This window comes from Euleptes europaea, chromosome 1 (assembly GCF_029931775.1).
Source record: "Euleptes europaea isolate rEulEur1 chromosome 1, rEulEur1.hap1, whole genome shotgun sequence".
In the NCBI taxonomy this organism is placed as follows: Eukaryota; Metazoa; Chordata; class Lepidosauria; order Squamata; family Sphaerodactylidae; genus Euleptes; species Euleptes europaea.
The window spans coordinates 169,161,987-169,180,233 of NC_079312.1; the positions used below are offsets into that span (position 1 = coordinate 169,161,987).

The following is an 18,247-nucleotide window of genomic DNA, read 5'->3' on the forward strand; positions in this document are numbered from 1 at the left end:
GGTGGTGGTTTCCAGCCACAATCCCTTGCAAAATATCTTATTGTACATAATTCCTAGGTTACATAACTAGGGTTGGCAGCTCCAGGTTGGGAAATACCTGGAGATTTGGGGGGTGGAGCCTGAGGAGGGCCGGGTTTGGGGAGGGGAGGGATTTCATTGGAGTATAATGCCATAGAGTCAACCTTCCAAAGCAGCCATTTCCTCCAGGTGAACTGATCTCTGTCACCTGGAGATCAGCTGTAACAGCGGGAGATCTCCAGCCACCACCTGGAGGTTGGCCAACCTATATGTAGTGTTTCCTACGGAACTGGAAACGCGGAGAACCATGCTGCTCTTGATTCACATGAGGTGTGGAAACAAGTCCACAGTGCCTTTCTCTTGTCCACGTTTGTTATGCCTCTTTCAATTTATTCCAACCAGCGACGCATCTCTTGAGCCCACAGTCCTATCGAGAGCTTTGCAAGTAATCAAAGCATTTGTACAGCTCTTGGAACATTCAGGCCCTTTACGTTGTTTCAGTAACATTAGGACAACGACAGGCAAGACCGTGGTAGTATTCCCATACTGTGGAAGCAGGGCTGAGAGACAGTTGACTGGCCTAAGGCCACCTAGTACATTCACGGCTGGGGCAAAGTGTGAAACGGGAACTTTGAAGTCATAATAACGACTGGATTCAAATATCTGTTTTCTCATGTCAACATGCTTTGTTTGTGATAATTCGTGCCCCTAAAAACCCCTAGGGTTGAGGGAAGGTGGCTGATTGGTTGGGAAGCATACGTGACCAAGCAGACGTGGGAAATGCTTCTGGAACGGTGGGTCTGAATCCAGAAACTCCAGACACTTGCCCAGCTTTGTCATGGGCTGCTCTATGTAGACAAGCTGGAACATATCCGGAGGAGGGCAACAAAGATGGGTCTGGAGACCAAGTCCTATGAGGAAAGGTTGAAGGAGCTGGGTATGTTTAGCCTGAAGAGGAGAAGACTGAGAGGGGATATGATAACCATCTTCAAGTACCTGAAAGGTACTCCTCATATAGAGGAGGGTGGCGAGTTGTTTTCTGTTGCCCCAGAAGGTCGGACCAGAACCAATGGTTGAAATTAAATCAAAAGAGTTTCCGTCTAGACATTAGGAAGAATTTTCTAACAGTGAGAGCGGTTCCTCAGTGGAACAGGCTTCCTTGGGAGGGGGTGGGCTCTCCTTCCCTGGAGGTTTGTAAGCAGAGGTTAGATGGCCATCTGTCAGCAATGCTGATTCTATGACCGTAGGCAGATGATGAGAGGGAGGGTATCTTGGCCATCTTCTGGGCATGGAGTAGGGGTCACTGGGTGTGTGTGGAGGAGGGTAGTTGTGAATTTCCTGCACTGTGCAGGGGGTTGGACTAGATGACCCTGGTGGTCCCTTCCAACTCTATGATTCTATTCTATGATTCTACTCAGCACCCACTGGCAATGCAATCCATGCGCTAAGAGGAAACCGGATATAGGATTGAAACGTCCCCACCATCTTGTCCTGTTGGGAGAAGACTAATGCACCATTTCCCAAACCCTTTGATTCCTCCAAGGTAAGGGAGAGCGGAAGCATTAGAAGGAAACAGGGGGAAACACTGAGCAGCCTGGTTTGTTGGGAAGAAGGGTGGGTATCAGGGAGCCAAGCAACTGCCACGCCAGGAAGCCCCTCCTGTTCAGTTCAGGGTGGGGGTGGAGGAGAGGGAATACGCGGGGATTGCAGATGAAAATCTCACACCATTCTCATTCTTTCTTTTTTCCCCCCTTTCCTTTCAACACAATTCAGACTTTAAAGGGGGAGGAAGAAAATACCGCCGACGGAAACCTACCTCTGCGAGCCCCGATACGACAGTGTGAAAATGGAGAAAAACATAAGATGAGGTGAAATGGTACAAAACTCAAATAACACAACGTGGAAAAGAAACCCACTGAAAGAAGGCTACTGTTTAGAATCTGCAGGAGTGGGTGGGGGGAGTGAGAGGGGCGAGCAGTGGCAAAGGCCCCTTTAAAAACCTTTGCCAGAGACCTGCCCAGGTATGGACCTGACCTCAGCTTCTAATGATTTTCTCCCAGGGGTGACTGCAACGGTCACGGGGCACACCAAGCCACCATGTAGGATTTACTCCTTACCAACCATTGGCTCTCAGTGGGACATTTTTTTTTTTTTGGGTCTTGTACCACTGGGACCAGCCCACGGGAGCCAATTTCATCTGCAAAGGGTGATGCCAGAGACTGGACATCTTTCTATACAGATGGTGGCAGTTTTTAAAGCAGTACTCTTGGATATAGGGAGAAGAGTCGGATATCATGTTCCAACTTCCTGACTGAATTTTAGGATGCTCGCAAACTGACGACTTAGGGCGGGGTGTTAGAAACTGACTCTCACACCAGCACGTTTGTGAGGCAAAACCAGATGAGACAATGGAACTTCTGTGTCGGGAGTTCCTAGTTTGTTAGTTTTAACCAACTTACAAAGCACAGTTCAGCTCAGGACTGTGGGGCGAAGTGGAGTTAAGCCCCCCATTTTTTCATCCTGAAATGGCTCTATGGAGCCCAATTCAGATCAGGACTGTGGGGTGGCGTTAACCCCCCACCACCACCATTTCCTCATCATGAAATGGTTCTACAGAGCTGCTATTTGTCTTGTTGGGCAAAACAGACAAGTGTCCCAATATTTTCCTCCAAAACAGCAGCTCCCCAGGGCCATTTCACATAGGAAAAACATTGCAGGGCAGGGGTTTAGCCGAGCCCCCAACTGGCCCCAAACTTAATCAGACCCAGTGGGTCTAACAAATGCATTTAGGGAAAAAAACACTGGGAGCTCTGGAGACGGAACTCCCAACATGGTTCGGCCCTCACCACAAGATGGTAAGTTCATGAAAGTCAAGACTTTCCCCCACAGCTACTGCTGGCTGAGATGAGTACAAGAAATGGCACAGAGGTGGAAGCAAACAGTTGTTGGCATGGCAGCATTTGGACACAGGGCTCGATCCATCATTTTTGCCAGGATTCCTGATACTCTCCTTATCAAAATTATCCCCCAGAGCAGAAATTGCTCTGCGGCCTGAAGAGTTCTCCCCCCACCCCGGAACATCTCCAGTTTCCTGCTTATTTCGGCCTCAGTGCCATTTCCTGCTTCCTTGCGTCGAAAAGCTTCCCCGAGAAGGGAAGCCTGATGTATCCTGTCTTGCTCTGTTCATTTTACCTCCTCTAACACAAGTGGGGATAAGCCACCAGCCTCCTTGGGTGGACGGGAGACCACCTCCGTCTCGCGGCCCCCTTCCCCGGCCCTACATGAAACAGTTTTGCTATTTTAAGGGTGGCACTGAAGGGAGCACATACTACAGTTCTCCTCGTCCGAGTTGTCCCCACAGTCATTGTCGTAATCGCACTGCCAGCGGCCGGGCACACAGCGGTTGTTCCTGCATCGAAACTGGTATGGCTCACAGGTTCGCTCGTCTGAAAATGAGGGACACAGTGTAGGGAAGGGGGGGAGAGGAAAGGGCAGGGAAAAGACAACATCAATACATCGGAAGAAATGTTGGGCCAGGAATCCTGGAGGTGTTTTTTTTTTGGCTATCTTCTTGGCATGGAGTAGGGGTCACTGGGGGTGTGGGGGGAAGGTTGTTTCTTTCTGCGTTGTGCAGGGGGCTGGACTAGACCCTGGTGGTCCCTTCCAACTCTATGATTCTATGTCCAACAAATCCCATAAAGACTTCCAGCATCTGGTTTCACAGAGTAGTTTGAAGACAAAGGGCTGTGATCTTTAATGACAGATCGTATCCACATAATAGTGTCCCACCTTCCTAGCCGGGCACCTTAGCACACAGCTGGGGATGCTGAAGTGACCTAGGAAAACATAGGTCTGTTTTCCATGGGGACATCCTCACACTCAACACAAGAAGATAATTGTGTTATCAGTTGCACACTGAGGCAGGGACAGTCCAGAATGTAACGTCCCATGTACTGGTAAACAGGTTAGCCGAGTGCTCATTTGGCACCTAAGAACATATCGAATGTCTGGTAGTTCCCAAAGCTTTGCTGATGCCACAACCTTCTCCTTGGGATCTCCTGTCTAGGTCTGCAAAGGGTGCAAACTTCCCTCCTGCAGCAAGACCCAACGCGGAAAATGGTTGAGACAACTGGCCAGTTCCTCTCTTGAGACTGTGGTGACCTAGCCCATTAACGCCAAAAAAACTACAGGATGTAGAGCAGGCCGGCCACCCTCCTGACCCGTGTCTCAGCTCAGCCAGCCAGTCTATCATCTCTCTAACTTACCGCATTCTTCCTTTGGTTCGTCGGAGCCATCTCCGCAGTCATCCTCTCCGTCGCATTTCCAACGTGCTGGGATGCACCGGCCCGAATCCTTGCATCGGAACTCATCCAGGCCGCATCTCATTTGTGCTAGGAGAATGGAGAAAGTAAGAAAAAGCAAAGAAAAATGGAGGTGGTTAATGTCATTAGAAGACAGCTGCATATGTCTGCAGCCAAATGAAGGTAGGAGACAAAAGAACCTGCTTTTCCCTGGAAATTGGACATTTCAAGGGGTTCAATATCTGTTGAAACATTTAGACCCTTGAGAAATGATACTTTTGATTTAAAATACTAATCAAGTTACTAGACAGCCAGTTTTCAAACATTCTAGCTTCAGGATATCCTTTTGATATTGTCTGCTGATGCCCCCCTGGATGGTGCAAAGTACCTGGAAATATTTATAGGCCACGACGCAGTTCATGCAGTGTGCTATCCAGTTTATTATTCACATAAACTTAGAACAGATAGATTCGAGTCCAGTAGCAGAGGAAGGCACTGGCAAACCACCTCTGTTAGTCTCTTGCCATGCAAACCCCAAAAGGGGTAGCCATAAGTCGGCTGCGACTTGACGGCACTTTACACACACAGCACCCTACTGGCAGCAAAATTTCTGATTACCTCGTACTGGAAAAAAGCAAAGATGCCTTCTACTGGGCAGTGGTATGAGAAGGTGTGGAACCTTTAAATTTTAGATAAGATATCTTCACACCTCAAAGTAGTAAATAACTTATCTTACTCTACAAACTTTTTAAATAGATGGCTGTCTTTTCCAGAATATGTGGGAAAGGGGGTATCACGAAGCAAACGATGCCCACGAAGCTATCGTATAATTTGGATTTATTAAGTTCTGCTAAGTGGTACCATTTCTGTAAGAAGTACTGATGTATCATATTGGAACATATATTGGAACCGAGTATTGAAACCTATCTCAACTGTACGATGTTTAACCTACTGTTGTTGCATTTTTATTTTGTTGTGGTTATTATAAAATAAACTTAATTATTTTTAAATGGCAAGATTTGGGGGGCATGAGCTTTCAAGCGTCAAAACCTTTCGTCTGATGAAGGGAGCTCTGATCTCGAAAGCTCATACCCTAAAACCGTTGTAGGTCTCTAAGGTGCTACTGGATTCAAATCTAGCTGCTCCACTGCAGACCAACATGGCTACCCTCATCAACTGAGAACACACCCTGGAAGGCACCCTATATCCCCACCCCAGCGACAGCAGGGGAAGATCAGTAGTGGAGAACAAGCTGGTTTTAGCAAAATGCTGCAGGGTTTTTGAGTAGGGAAAGGAAGAAGCACCGAACGTCCTCCCATGTTTCTTTTACCATATCCAATAAGACTTCTTTGCCTAGCCACACCCGTACTGTCATTTCATTTCTGCCTGCAAAACAGAATGTGTCCTATAAAGTTTTCTCCCAGCAACCCCTTGCGGGTGGGGGGGGGGGGAATCCAACTTCTGCAGATGCTGAAATCATGAAAATGGTGCAAGTTTATGAAAAATATGTAAATCTGACTACCTTTTTGTCCATTTATGTCAAAAGTGGAATTCAAGTTTTCTTTGAGCAGGAGAAGAAGCTACCTGCCTGAGAGAACAGCAACTTCCTGGATAGATCTAGAGGAACCATGCGAAACTTTATGAAATGGACCATTTGCACACCCCAAATCTCTGTTTAGAGGGTCCGTATCTGTGCACATGGCTCATGTTAAATGAGCTCTAGGAAATCTCGTTATTTGCTGATTTCACAGTAGCACCTTCTAAGATCTTCTTGCAGAACGAGCAAGCTTTGGGGACCCAGCTCACATCCTCAAAGGCTCAAAGGTTGAGAATCCCTGGCAAGAAGTTGCAGGCTTCTGAAGCGATCAACCAATTATTCCCTCCCAAGGACAAACAAAGACCCTTGTGCAGGTTCCCACAAAATGCAGAAGTGCCTTACTGCAATTGGCAGGTTCGTCTGATCCGTCCACACAGTCGTTGTCGCGGTCACACACCCACACCCGAGGGATACAGCGTTTGGTAATGGCACATTGGAACTGGTTTGGGGCACAAGTCACCTCCGCTGCAAAAAAAAGAGAAGTCAGAAGAAAACCACTGGTCAGAAAGCAGGTGGAGTTCGCCCCGTCCTGGCTTGTTTACACAGTTTGACAATGATCAAGACTCGGTGTGTTCTGAGAGTCCACTAATCAGATGCAGAAATTGGTAAAGGATGTACAATTTGGTCTGGAGAGGTATGTTTAGTCTGGAGAGGAGAAGACCGAGAGTGGATATGATAACCATCTTCAAGTACACCATCATACAGAGGATGGTGTGGAGTTGTTGCCCCAGAAAGTCAGACCAGAACCAACGGGTTGAAATTAAATCAAAAGAGTTTTCAGCTAAACATTAGGAAGAACTTTCTAACAGTTCGAGAGGTTCTTCAGTGGAACAGATATCCTTGGGAGGTGGTGGGCTCTCCTTTTAAACAGAGGCTAGATGGCCATCTGTCAGCAATGTAGATTCTATGACCTTAGGCAGGAAGGTTTGCACCAGTGTTTGGCTCTCGTGGTCCTTACTTACATACCCAGGGTAATGCTGATCGCCATGTTGGGGTCAGGGAGTTATTTCCCTTCAGGCCAGATTGGCCAGGGATCCTGAAGGCTTTCCCCCCATCTTCTAGCATGGAGTAGGGGTCATTGGGTGTGTGTGTGGGGTGGGGGGGGAGGTAGTTGTGAATTTCCTGCATTGTGCAGGGGGGTACACTAGATGGCCCTGGTGGCCCCTTCCAACTCTATGATTCGATTAATTTTGCATCATTTGGATTCCAACACCATTCTTTAAAGAATGTCTCTAACCTGTGGGGCTGCAGCACCGAAGCATGCATTGGTATTCCCTTGAAATGTTCCAGAAGCCACAGAAGGGACTGACCAGGGATTCAAGAGGCGTGGGCTTTGACATTGTGCACAAGGGACTAGGCAAATAGGTGATGTGAAAGACCCCTGCCTGAGACCCTGGAGAGCCGCTGCCAGTCTGAGTAGACAATACTGACTTTGATGGACCGAGGGACTGATTCAGTACAAGGCAGCTTCGTGTGTTCATGTGTTGACAAAGTCAGTGTTTTTTGTAGTGGAAAGATTTGCACAGTGTGTCCAATGACGACGGTTCTTTAAGCAAGCACACCGGAAAGCGAGATTGCCATGTTCTTTCCCGAGCATAACTTACGACAGTCCTTCTCGTCCTCTCCATCGCCGCAGTTGTCTTGCCCGTTGCAGCGGAAGATGCCAGGGATGCAGCGGTTGGTGTTTGTACACTTGAACTGGCTGGGCAGGCAGACGTGCACCTCTGTCAAAAGAGAGGCAGAAATGGAAACATTGTGAAAGGGGGAACCCTTAGCTTGAAGACTGATTTTTATAACGGCATTCCGTGGGATGTTAAGGTGGCTTTAGGTGAGTAGCTGCGTTGGTCCGTGGAAGAAGAGCAAGATTCGAGTCTGGTAGAAACTTAAAAGAGCAACAAGATTTCCAGGATAGAACCTGTCAAGAGTCAAAGCTCCCTTTGTCAGATACAAGGAGGAATGGAACATAAGAGCATAAGAAAGGCCATGCTGGATCAGACCAAGGCCCATCAAGTCCAGCAGTCTGCTCACACAATGGCCCAACCAGGGGCCTCTAGGAAGCCCACAAACAAGACCATTGAAGCAGCACCGTCCTGCCTGTGTCCCACAGCACCTAATATCATAGGCACGCTCCTCTGATCCAGGAGAGAATAGGCATGCATCATGACTAGTATCCATTTTGACTGGTAGCCATGGATCTTGTCAGGTCTCCGAAGCTAAGCAGGGCTGGCCCTGGTTAGTATTTGGATGGCAGACCGCCAAGGAAGTCCAAGATTGCTATGCAGAGGCAGGCAATGGCAAACCCACCTCTGAACGTCTCTTGCCTTGAAAACCCTGAGAGAGTCGCTATAAGTCAGCTGCGACTTGACGCCCCTTTCCACCGCCGACGGGTGTTGTGTATTTTTTAAGCTGTCAAATTTCCTAAGGTACACAGGGAGTCTTTATAAAGACATCTGATAAAAGTTAAGAGGAAGGAAATAAACATACAAACCTGCGAAACTATTGGGCCTTTACTGGAAAGGTTCCCTGGGAGAGCTAATAAAATTAAACTTGAATAGCTTCTCTCAGACAAGAATCATCAAACAACATGGCTGGTTGCTCGATTTTGTACCCAAGTTTGTAATTTTAGAAAAAGTAAAAAGGGCATTTAACATAAAGAGTGACAGAGTTTTAAAGTCTCTGGGGAGGATTTAATTTTTTAGTATTTGTCAGGGAGAATGTCAAATTGCAAATTTGTTTATAGGTCTATCCTGCAGTTTGTTTGGTATATACCATGTTTATTGGCAGTTGCTACATGAAGCTGGTTGTACGCTGATCTTATTTCTTTTGTTTATTCCCTGTACCTGTTTTTGTGCTGGTCACGGACTGTAATAAAGTTTTAACCAAACATACAAACTAACCTTACAACATGGGTTTGGTCAACTGGGGAAGCCCGGGATACTCACCACAGTTGGCTTCGTCCGAGCTGTCGTGACAATCGTTGTCTCCATCGCAGATGAAGGCCGGGTTGGTGCAAACGCCTGTCAAGCACTGGAACTGCCCCGGGCGACACTTGAATTCAGCTGCAGAGAGAACACAGAGAGCGATGACTCGGGAGGAGGGCCTCCTACGATGAGCCGTAAGTACTGCTGAACATGCTTTTTGTAACATGTAGCTGAATTCTACGTCACACAACAGGTTGCTGGCAAAAAAAGGCAGGATTAGGGAGAAGACAGAAGATGGCTTACAAACATCTGGGAAGCCTGTCCTGTGAAGAAGTCCAGAACGTGAAGCTGAGCGCAGCTGCAGACATTCAGGCCTACCCTTTGCTTCACCAGAAATCCTATAAATTCCTTAAATGTGTAAACCCCTGAGATGTTATCAGCCAGGTAGGGACCTCAGGGTGCCCTTCCACAGCTTGCTTCTCCCACTTCCGAAACTCCCCATTCCTTGTCATGACTACATATCAACCTCCATGACAAGATGCTTAAAAGCAAGAAATAACAATAATAATAACAATAATAACAATAGGTAAAATACAATATATAAACTAAATAAAATGTAAATAGATTAAATAAACACTCTGCTCGCACTGCCTGCACTCCAACCCAAAACCCTTACAATTAAGCAAGGCAGGGGAAGGTGAGAAAGAAAAGAAAGACAGCGCCAATAAAACTAGAAAACAAGATAAGAGCTTGAGTAGACTTTAAAAGGCAGCAGGAGAGTAAAAAACCCAAATAAAATAAGCCCTGAATAAAAGCTAAAACAAAGAAAGATAAAAGCTACAGATACGGAGCACAGAGTTGAGAATCCTGCAATATTCACACAGGAAGTCACAACCTTGGGGTACCAAAGTCATATCATTGTGTTCCCGAGGGCCACACCAGAACTTTAGTGCGAGCAGTGCTGCCCAAGTGGTTCTGGAGCCACCCACCTCAAACGACCCATGTCTTGCCAGAATGATACCTCATCAGTACCCACGTCTTGCCAGGATGATACCTCATCAGTACCCGCGATAAGAGTCTCCCCAACCCCCAAGGGTCTTCTCCCGGCTGTTCACTCACGGCAGTTCTCGGGCTCATCCGAGTGATCCCCGCAGTCGTCTTCTGTGTCGCATTTCCACCAGAAAGGGATGCACTTGTCATTCTTGCAAACAAACTGCGATGGGAAGGAAAGGACACAAAGCTGAGACCAGGTACGGGCCTTCTCTTTCCCCCATGATCCATCAGAATGTCACCCAACGCATCGCAGTTCCCGTGTGAGAGAGCTCTGGAAACCCTCCGAGATAAGGCAGCACCCTCATCTTCTACGCAATCTTGCTAAACTCTCACAGGCCTTTTATGCGTGGCTGTTTCCCTCGCGGTCACCGCTCCGACGACTTCAGGTCTTTCTTTCGATTATGCATGCCGTTTCTCACCGTCAGAGGTCGCCTCGCTCTCCCCCTGCGATTTGCCCACGTTTTCAGGGACCTGTTTTATCTCAAATTTGAAAACGTGGGCCAAACGCAAGGGGAAATGCAGGGAGAGAGCGAGGCAACCCCTGACGGTCAGAAACTGCAGGCATTATCAAAACAAAGACCCGAAGTCATCGGAGGGGTGACTGGGAGAGAAACAGGCATGCATAAAGTCTACAAGGGACTCTCTGAAGTTCAACCACAAGGCCAAGATCAACCACCAGGTCTTAGGTCAAGAGAGACCTGCTGATAAAAGAAGAACCCCTGTTACGACAAGCACAGAGGGGGGGGGGTCTCCTTTTATTTGGGTAAATTAGCTGGAGATAGAGCTTTGCAAGAGGCTGGCGTGGGGATCTTTCTAAACCAATTCTGCCCCTAAGTGAGCGAGCCAAAATGGAGAGCAACCCAATAATGAGGCTTTTATGAATTTTAAGTGTTTTATTAAAAGTAATCAAATAGGGTAAAAAAACACACACACAAACAAACAATTCCCAACACACACAGAGCTAAGAAAGTAAAGGGTTGAGATTCCCAAGCGGTTCATAGTCACCTTTCCTGCAGAACGAGGTCTCAGAATGGCAGCTACAAGAGGGGAAGGGGAAAAGGACTTCCCCTCCAGGAGCAGGGCTCACATCTCATGTTCTGGACCCAAAATGAGAAGCCACTGACATGTGCCAGGGCTCTCTGTTTTATAGTCAAATTCTGCCCCTGGGGCAGACTGACTCACAGGGCATGTGAGCAGCGGGGCACAAAGGTAAGATTGCTCAAGATTCCAGGAGACTCCTTTTGTCTCTGGCTACACTGCAGTGTTTCCATCCTTTGTGCACCAGCTTGTCCTGTACACTTGTGGGGTGTCCCAGGGTAGCTGTGGGCCTATGAGGGTGCCATAACACCCCCTCTAAGAAAAGTGGCTGTGATGCTCTCCCCCTTGTAGAGACCAACACAAGAACTAGAGTCTTATCAACCAGGGGGGTCATGGTGGAGGCTTTCCAGAGGCTGCTCGAGCATGGGGATAAGACCTTGACAAAACTCTGAATGGGCGGATGCAGGGTATCCAGGCAGCCAGGGTCATGCCGGCCAATGAAGCAGCGTGGAGGCGCCTCTCTGGTTACCTGGCTGGCTGTGCAGTTGGAGATGCAGGTCTTGCCGTCGCCACCCAGGTAGAAGTTGGTCGGGCACGCACACTTGAAGCCTCCCCCTGGTGACAGCAGGCACAGGTTGCTGCAGCCGCCGTTGTTGCTTTTGCAGGGGTGGTTGGGAACTGGAGGGGAAAGGGGGGGGGGGGGAAGACGCAGGAGCAGAGAGGCGGGTTAGATCAACAGCTGGTGCCATTGTCAAGATGGACCAAAGCGAAACCTATTCTGTTCCAAAGACTCCCCTAACCATAGGTGTGGGTGAAACACATGGTGCAACTCTTTTCAACATTTAAGAAAGAAACAAAGAAAACAACAGTAGTTCAGAATGCTAGTATATGGATATTTATTTATTAAGCGTATATAACACCCATTCCTGACTTTGGAGCAGCTCACATGATATTAAATACAATTGAAACCCAACAATTCCAATTTAAAACCACAGAAACACTTTAAAATTCCCAAGACGCCCTAAAACCATATCTCAGAACCCTGGTGGGAATCTCCACAGAAGGAAGGAACAAGGAAACAATAAATATTCTCAAAAGGGAAGGATGGGTACGATGAAAATAGGATAGATAAAAAGAAGAAGAGTTGTTTTTTATATGCTGACTTTGGGTGAAAATGCATGGTCACTTTATCCTCCTTTAATCCCTGTTTTAGCCAGGATCGAAAGCACATTAGGTGAAACGCATGTGTTCGATCCTGGCTGAATCCTGGCTGAAACAGGAATTAAAGGAGGATAAAGTGACCATGCATTTTTACCCTTTCTCTACCACTTAAGGAAGAATCAAACCAGCTTGCAATCATCTCCCCCCCCTCCCCACAACAGACACCCTGTGAGGGAGGTGGGGCTGAGAGAGTATGACTAGCCCAAGGTCACCCAGCTGGCTTCATGAGAAGGAGTGGGGAAACAAATCTAGTTCACCAGATTAGCATCCGACGCTCATGTGGAGGAGAGGGGAATAAAACCCGAATCAGACTCCACCACTCCAAACCACCACTCTTAACCACTACACAACGCTGGCTCTCAAGGAAAGGAAGGGAAGATGGGGGGAAGGGAAGGGGATAGAGAAGGAAGAGCAGATTGAAAAGTAAGGAGGGAGCTTGAATGGAGTGAAAGGAAATACAAGATCTTCCTGGGTGATTCCTGTCTGGTCTACTTATCTTGGACGCCCAGGAGACACCCCTTGATGGCCATTCTTTCCAGGATGATGTAAGCCTTAGCAGAGTGTAGGGTGGAGGTGGTAGGCCCTAAGGGGAAAGAGCTCTTCCCACCTGGCTACCAGGGCACACAGCCACTGGAGGTCTTTCCGTGCACTCCTCCCGAGTTAATCCCATTTCCAACTGTACACGTGGGAAAGGAATACTAAAGAGCAAGAGTCCAGTATCACCTTAAAGACTAACAAAATTTCGGGCAGGCTATGAGCTTCCGTGAGCAACAGCTCACTTCTTCAGATACCCGAAGTGAGCTGTGGCTCACGAAAGCTCATGCCCTGCCTGAAATTTTGTTAGTCTTTAAGGTGCGACTGGACTCTTGCTCTTTACTACTGCTATTGACAGACTAACACGGCTACCCATCGTGATCTATCTACATGGGAAAAGAGGCACCGAATTTTTTCCAGAGATATACAAGCTCCTGGGGTTTGAGCCCCTCTCCCTTGGAAGCATGCCCCAAGTCACAGATCTCTGCGTCACTGTGTGCTGTGATAATAATTCTATACATAGAGATACGTACACAGCATATGCTCTTCTCACACACTTTTGTTAGTGCTTCAGCCAGCAAAGAAAATAGAAATGCTGCTGGGTGGAGACTTCACTGAAGAATCTACAGGGCACTACAGTCTCTCTTCCCATACTGAAGAGCCATTCAGATATAGGTATTATTTCAGCTCCCAGGTTCTTTCTCTGCCCAGACTGCGCAAACTCTGCCCTGAATGCATTTCTTCTGTACTCTGCTGCACACTAGTTGAGCTCGATCCCCATGCACATGAACACATATAGCTGCCTTATACTGAATCAGACCCTTGGTCAATCAATCAGTACTGTCTACTCAGACTGGCAGCGGCTCTCCAGGGTCTCAGGCTGAGGCCTTTCACATCCCCTACTCGCCTTGTCCCTTTAACTGGAGATGCCGGGGATTGAAACTGGGACCTTCTGCATGCCGAGCAGATACCACTGAGCTGCAGCCCCTCCCCATGCAACGTCACCCTTCCTCCCTTGAAGGTTTTGCAGCTGAGCTAACCCAGCACGGCACTCACCATCTGGTTGCCTGTAGGGGTGGAAGATGTGGATGTCCATGGGCCGGTGCAGAGTACTGATCAGCGTGGTCTTGTTGGCGCCGGTGGTCTTGTGGGCCCGATTGATGGATTTGGTCTCCCAGTCGGTCCAGTAAATGTAATCCTCAAAGAGCGTCAGGGCGAAGATGTGAGGAATATCCTGGCTCAGAACTAGGGTGGGGGGGAGGAAGACATTCTCACAGGGAGGCAGGGACACAGGATCCAACTTGTATCAGAGAGCAACTCTGCTGCACACAGGAGCCCTGTGGCGCAGAGTGGTAAGCTGCATTACTGCAGTCCAAGCTCTGCTCATGACCTGAGTTCTATTCCGACAGAAGCCGGTTTCAGGTAGCCGGCTCAAGGTTGACTCGGCCTTCCATCCTTTCGAGGTCAGTAAAATGAGTACCCAGCTTGCTGGGGGTAAAGGGAAGATGACTGGGGAAGGCACTGGCAAACCACCCCGTAAACAAAGTCTGCCTAGAAAACGTCAGGATGTGACGTCACCCCATGGGTCAGGAATGACCCGGTGCTTGCACAGGGGACCTTTACCTTTTACTGCTGCACACATTGAGAATGAGAAGATCTAGAGGGCTACTGGCTACATGCACATCTAGGTCCAATACTATGGGCAACCTATACCTGATTCTTCAGACGTTCAGTCTTAAAGCATGGAAAATGTGTGATTGCTTATTTGTTATAGCAGCACTTGACAAATTTTCTTTGGCTCTAGGAGCCAGTGAAGAAATTTAGGAGCGAGAGTCGTGTTTCAGCCTTCAAGGCTTTGAAATGGCCATATTTTCCAATTACTGCTACCAAAAACCTAATCCTCACCAATTCAGTTTCTAATAATTTTATTAAAACTATGAAAAAAGCATCGTGGTATCTATAAATAAATATACAGTTATGCTAGTTGGGGAGGGAAGGCGGCACGTTATAGCCTCATATTGTCTCATCTCAGAAACTAAGCAGGGCCAGTCCTTGGATGAGAGACCATCAAGGAAGACTCTGCAGAGGCAGGCAATGGCAAACCACCTCTGCTTCCCACTTGTCTTGAAAGCCCCTTGCTGGGGTTGCCATAAGTCAGTTGTGACTTGATGGCACTTAGGCACATACAGAAAGCAACTGCTGAAGAAATGAATTCATCTACCCCCGATGAGTGGTGTCAACTTTACATACAAGCAAATAGAAGAAGAAGAGTTGGTTTTTATATGCCGACTTTCTCTACCACTTAAAGGAGACTCAAACCGGCTTACAATCGCCTTCCCTTCCCCTCCCCACAGCAGACACCTTGTGAGGTATCTGGGGCTGAGAGAGCTCTAACAGAGCTGTGACTAGCCCAAGGTCACCCAGCTGGCTTCGTGCGGAGGAGTGGGGGAAACAAATCCAGTCCACCAGATTAGCCTCCGCCGCTCATGTGGAGGAGTGGGGAGCGGTTCTCCAGATCAGAGCCCACCGCTCCAAGCCACCGCTCTTAACCACTGGCTCATGGGAAGAATTCTGTGCATGTGTCTTATCCCATTTTGACTGGCCCTAATTAAAGGTACTATGTGGATTATATTTTTGGTCCTTCTCGCTCCAAAGGAATCTGAGCCACTCTGCTCAGCCGATCCTGCGTTTGAAATTTGAAACTCCGCGGGCCCTGCCGTCTCACAGAATCATAGAGTTGGAAGGGACCACCAGGATCATCAAGTCCAACCCCCTGCTCAATGCAGAAAATTCACAACTACCTCCCCCCTCCACACCCCTAGTGACCAGAAGATGGCCAAGATGCCCTCCCTCTCATCATCTGCCTAAGGTCATAGAATCAGCATTGCAGACAGATGGCCATCTAACCTCTTCTTAAAAACCTCCAGGGAAGGAGAGCTTACCACCTCCCGAGGAAGCCTGTTCCACTGAGGAACTGCTCTAACTGTTAGAAAATTCTTCCTAATGTCTAGACGGAAGCTCTTTTGATTTAATTTCAACCTGTTGGTTCTGGTCCGACCTTCTTGAGCAACAGAAAACAACTCGGCACCCTCCTCTATATGACAGCCCTTCAAGTACTTGAAGATGGTCTCCTCACCTATGTGGCGGTTGGAGCCATCCAGGCTGGCAAATTCAATGTAGTCCTCCCGGGCATCAGCCCAGTAGATGCGGCTATTAATGTAGTCCAGGGTGAGGCCATTGGGCCAGGTGATCTTGGTGTCCACGATGACGCTCCGGTTGGTACCATCCATGCCTATCTTGCCAATCAGGGAATGGTCACCCCAGTCTGTCCAGTATAAGTATCTGGCAGAGAGCAAATGGATTGGGTAAATAGGGTTGCCAGGTCATCAAAGGTATTTGTTACGGTCCATGACCAGCCAATACAGCAAAAATACAAAAAATTGGAACAATTAAAAATAATCATGGTACACATCAACCACGAATACAGATAAACATAGTGCATTTAACTTTTTTCACGCTGAACCGTCATTCAGGAAGTGACTAGGAAGTTGGCGCATACCTGCTTCGCATTTCTTAAGAGCCCCTTTAACGCGACCTTTTGTTTGTTCCACCCCCGCCGTGAAGAATCCCCTCAAGCAAGCATGCAAAATCACAGCCGCATGTTAGCTATGCACACGCTAATGGCTATGCAAACAGGAACGAAGGAGCAGGTGAGTGGGGGTGGAATTTCTCCTTTTGCATCGGTACCGTGAAAAGGCATTTTAAAGGTCGCGTTTTTAAAAAGAGCTTTGATCGAGCATCAAAATTGACCCTGTGTAAATTGCCTCTGAGTCTCTCCCCACTCCTTGAACATCATCTACATAAAAAAAGAAACAGAATCTGAGAGCAATTGAGTGAATCTGAAGGGTAACATAAGTAATCTCTTGGGAGGGTCAGGATTGAAGTGCAGACAAGAAGGTAACAGCGGTGTAGATAAAACCTAGTTGCCGCCTAGTCCTCCTACAGCTTGGATGCTACCCGGAGTCATCTGACAGACTCACCCGTGTTGCACATCCACCACCAGCGCCCTGGGCTCCCGCAGCCCGGTGTTCACCAGCACGGTACGGTAGGCCCCGTTGAGCTTCGACACTTCGATGGTATCCCTTCCTTTGTCACACCAGTACAGGTTTCCACCCACCCAGTCCACAGCCAGCCCATCGGGGTTGCTTAGCCCGGTACGGTGCAGGACCTAGAAGTGCGGAAAGCAGAGGACATAAGGAAAGCCGTGCTGGATCAGACCAAGGCCCATCAAGTCCAGCAGTCTGTTCGCACAGTGGCCAAACAGGTGCCTCTAGGAAGCCCACAAACAAGATGACTGCAGCAGCACTGTCCTGCCTGTGTTCCAAAGCACCTACTATCATAGGCATGCTCCTTGATCCTGGAGAGAATAGGGATGCACCGTGACTAGTATTCATTTTGACTAGTAGCCATGGATAGCCCTATCATAAGAACATAAGAAAAGCCCTGCTGGATCAGACCAAGGCCTATCAAGTCCAGCAGTCTGTTCGCACAGTGGCCAACCAGGTGCCTCTAGGAAGCCCACAAGCAAGACGACTGCAGCAGCATTATCCTGCCTGTGTTCCGCAGCACCTAATATCATAGGCATGCTGATCCTGGAGAGAATAGGGATGCACCATGACTAGTATTCATTTTGACTAGTAGCCATGGATAGCCCTATCATAAAAACATAAGAAAGGCCGTGCTGGATCAGACCAAGGCCCATCAAGTCCAGCAGTATGTTTGCACAGTGGCCAACCAGGGGCCTCTTGGAAGCCCACAAACAAGACCACTGCAGCAGCATTATCCAGCCTGTGTACCACAGCACCTAATATAATAGGCATGCTCCTCTGATCCTGGAGATAATAGGTCTGCATCATGACTAGTATCCATTTTACCTAGTAGTGAAGGATAGCCCTCTCCTCCATGAACATGTCCACTCTTAAAGCCTTCCAAGTTGGCAGCCATCACCCCATCCTGGGGCAGGGAGTCCCTCAAGTTAACTATGTGTTGTGTGTTTTATGTTTTGAATTTCTGTTTTATCTGTTTTGAATTTCTCGGCTCCAGTTTCAGCAGATGACCCCGCGTTCTGGTATTATGAGAGAGGGAGAAAAGCTTCTCCCTGTCCAGTCTCTCCATACCATGCATAATTTTATAGACCTCTATCATGTCTCCCCTTAACTGCATTCTTTCCAAGCTAAACAGCCCTAAGCGTTTTAACCGCTCCTCAGAGAATGGCATGAATCAAACAAGGAGATGGAAGAAATGATCGGGTCAAAGCTACCTTTGATCTTTTTATGGAGAGGCATCCGTTACTCAGAATGCACTACAGCTTGTAACGCCAGGAACCTTGTTTCTCCTGGGAGAGGAGGCAAACTCTTAAGAAAACTCTGCCTATATGTGGGGTGCAGTGCATGAAACCTGCTTTGGTTGCACAGGAGCTGACTCTGAGCATACCGAGAGGGACAGAGTCCTAAGCAAGTGGAGATAGAGTCTGAAGGACCCCTACAGCCCATTCCTGAGCCTCA

The 18,247-nt window shown here is 48.0% G+C and overlaps 1 protein-coding gene across 1 annotated transcript in view; it reads right to left on the minus strand.

The window, feature by feature from the left end:
• The window catches only part of LRP1 (LDL receptor related protein 1), a 400,693-nt gene that overhangs the window by 25,027 nt on the left and 357,419 nt on the right, over nucleotides 1-18,247 (minus strand). Inside the window, exons 60-69 of the mRNA XM_056867046.1 lie at nucleotides 16,724-16,911; nucleotides 15,820-16,025; nucleotides 13,740-13,928; nucleotides 11,458-11,606; nucleotides 9,957-10,050; nucleotides 8,859-8,975; nucleotides 7,521-7,640; nucleotides 6,259-6,381; nucleotides 4,284-4,409; nucleotides 3,348-3,464 (exon numbers count right to left, since the gene is read on the minus strand). Of these exons, the coding sequence (XP_056723024.1) occupies nucleotides 3,348-3,464; nucleotides 4,284-4,409; nucleotides 6,259-6,381; nucleotides 7,521-7,640; nucleotides 8,859-8,975; nucleotides 9,957-10,050; nucleotides 11,458-11,606; nucleotides 13,740-13,928; nucleotides 15,820-16,025; nucleotides 16,724-16,911 (1,429 nt within the window). The remainder of the gene's footprint in view (nucleotides 1-3,347; nucleotides 3,465-4,283; nucleotides 4,410-6,258; nucleotides 6,382-7,520; nucleotides 7,641-8,858; nucleotides 8,976-9,956; nucleotides 10,051-11,457; nucleotides 11,607-13,739; nucleotides 13,929-15,819; nucleotides 16,026-16,723; nucleotides 16,912-18,247) is intronic.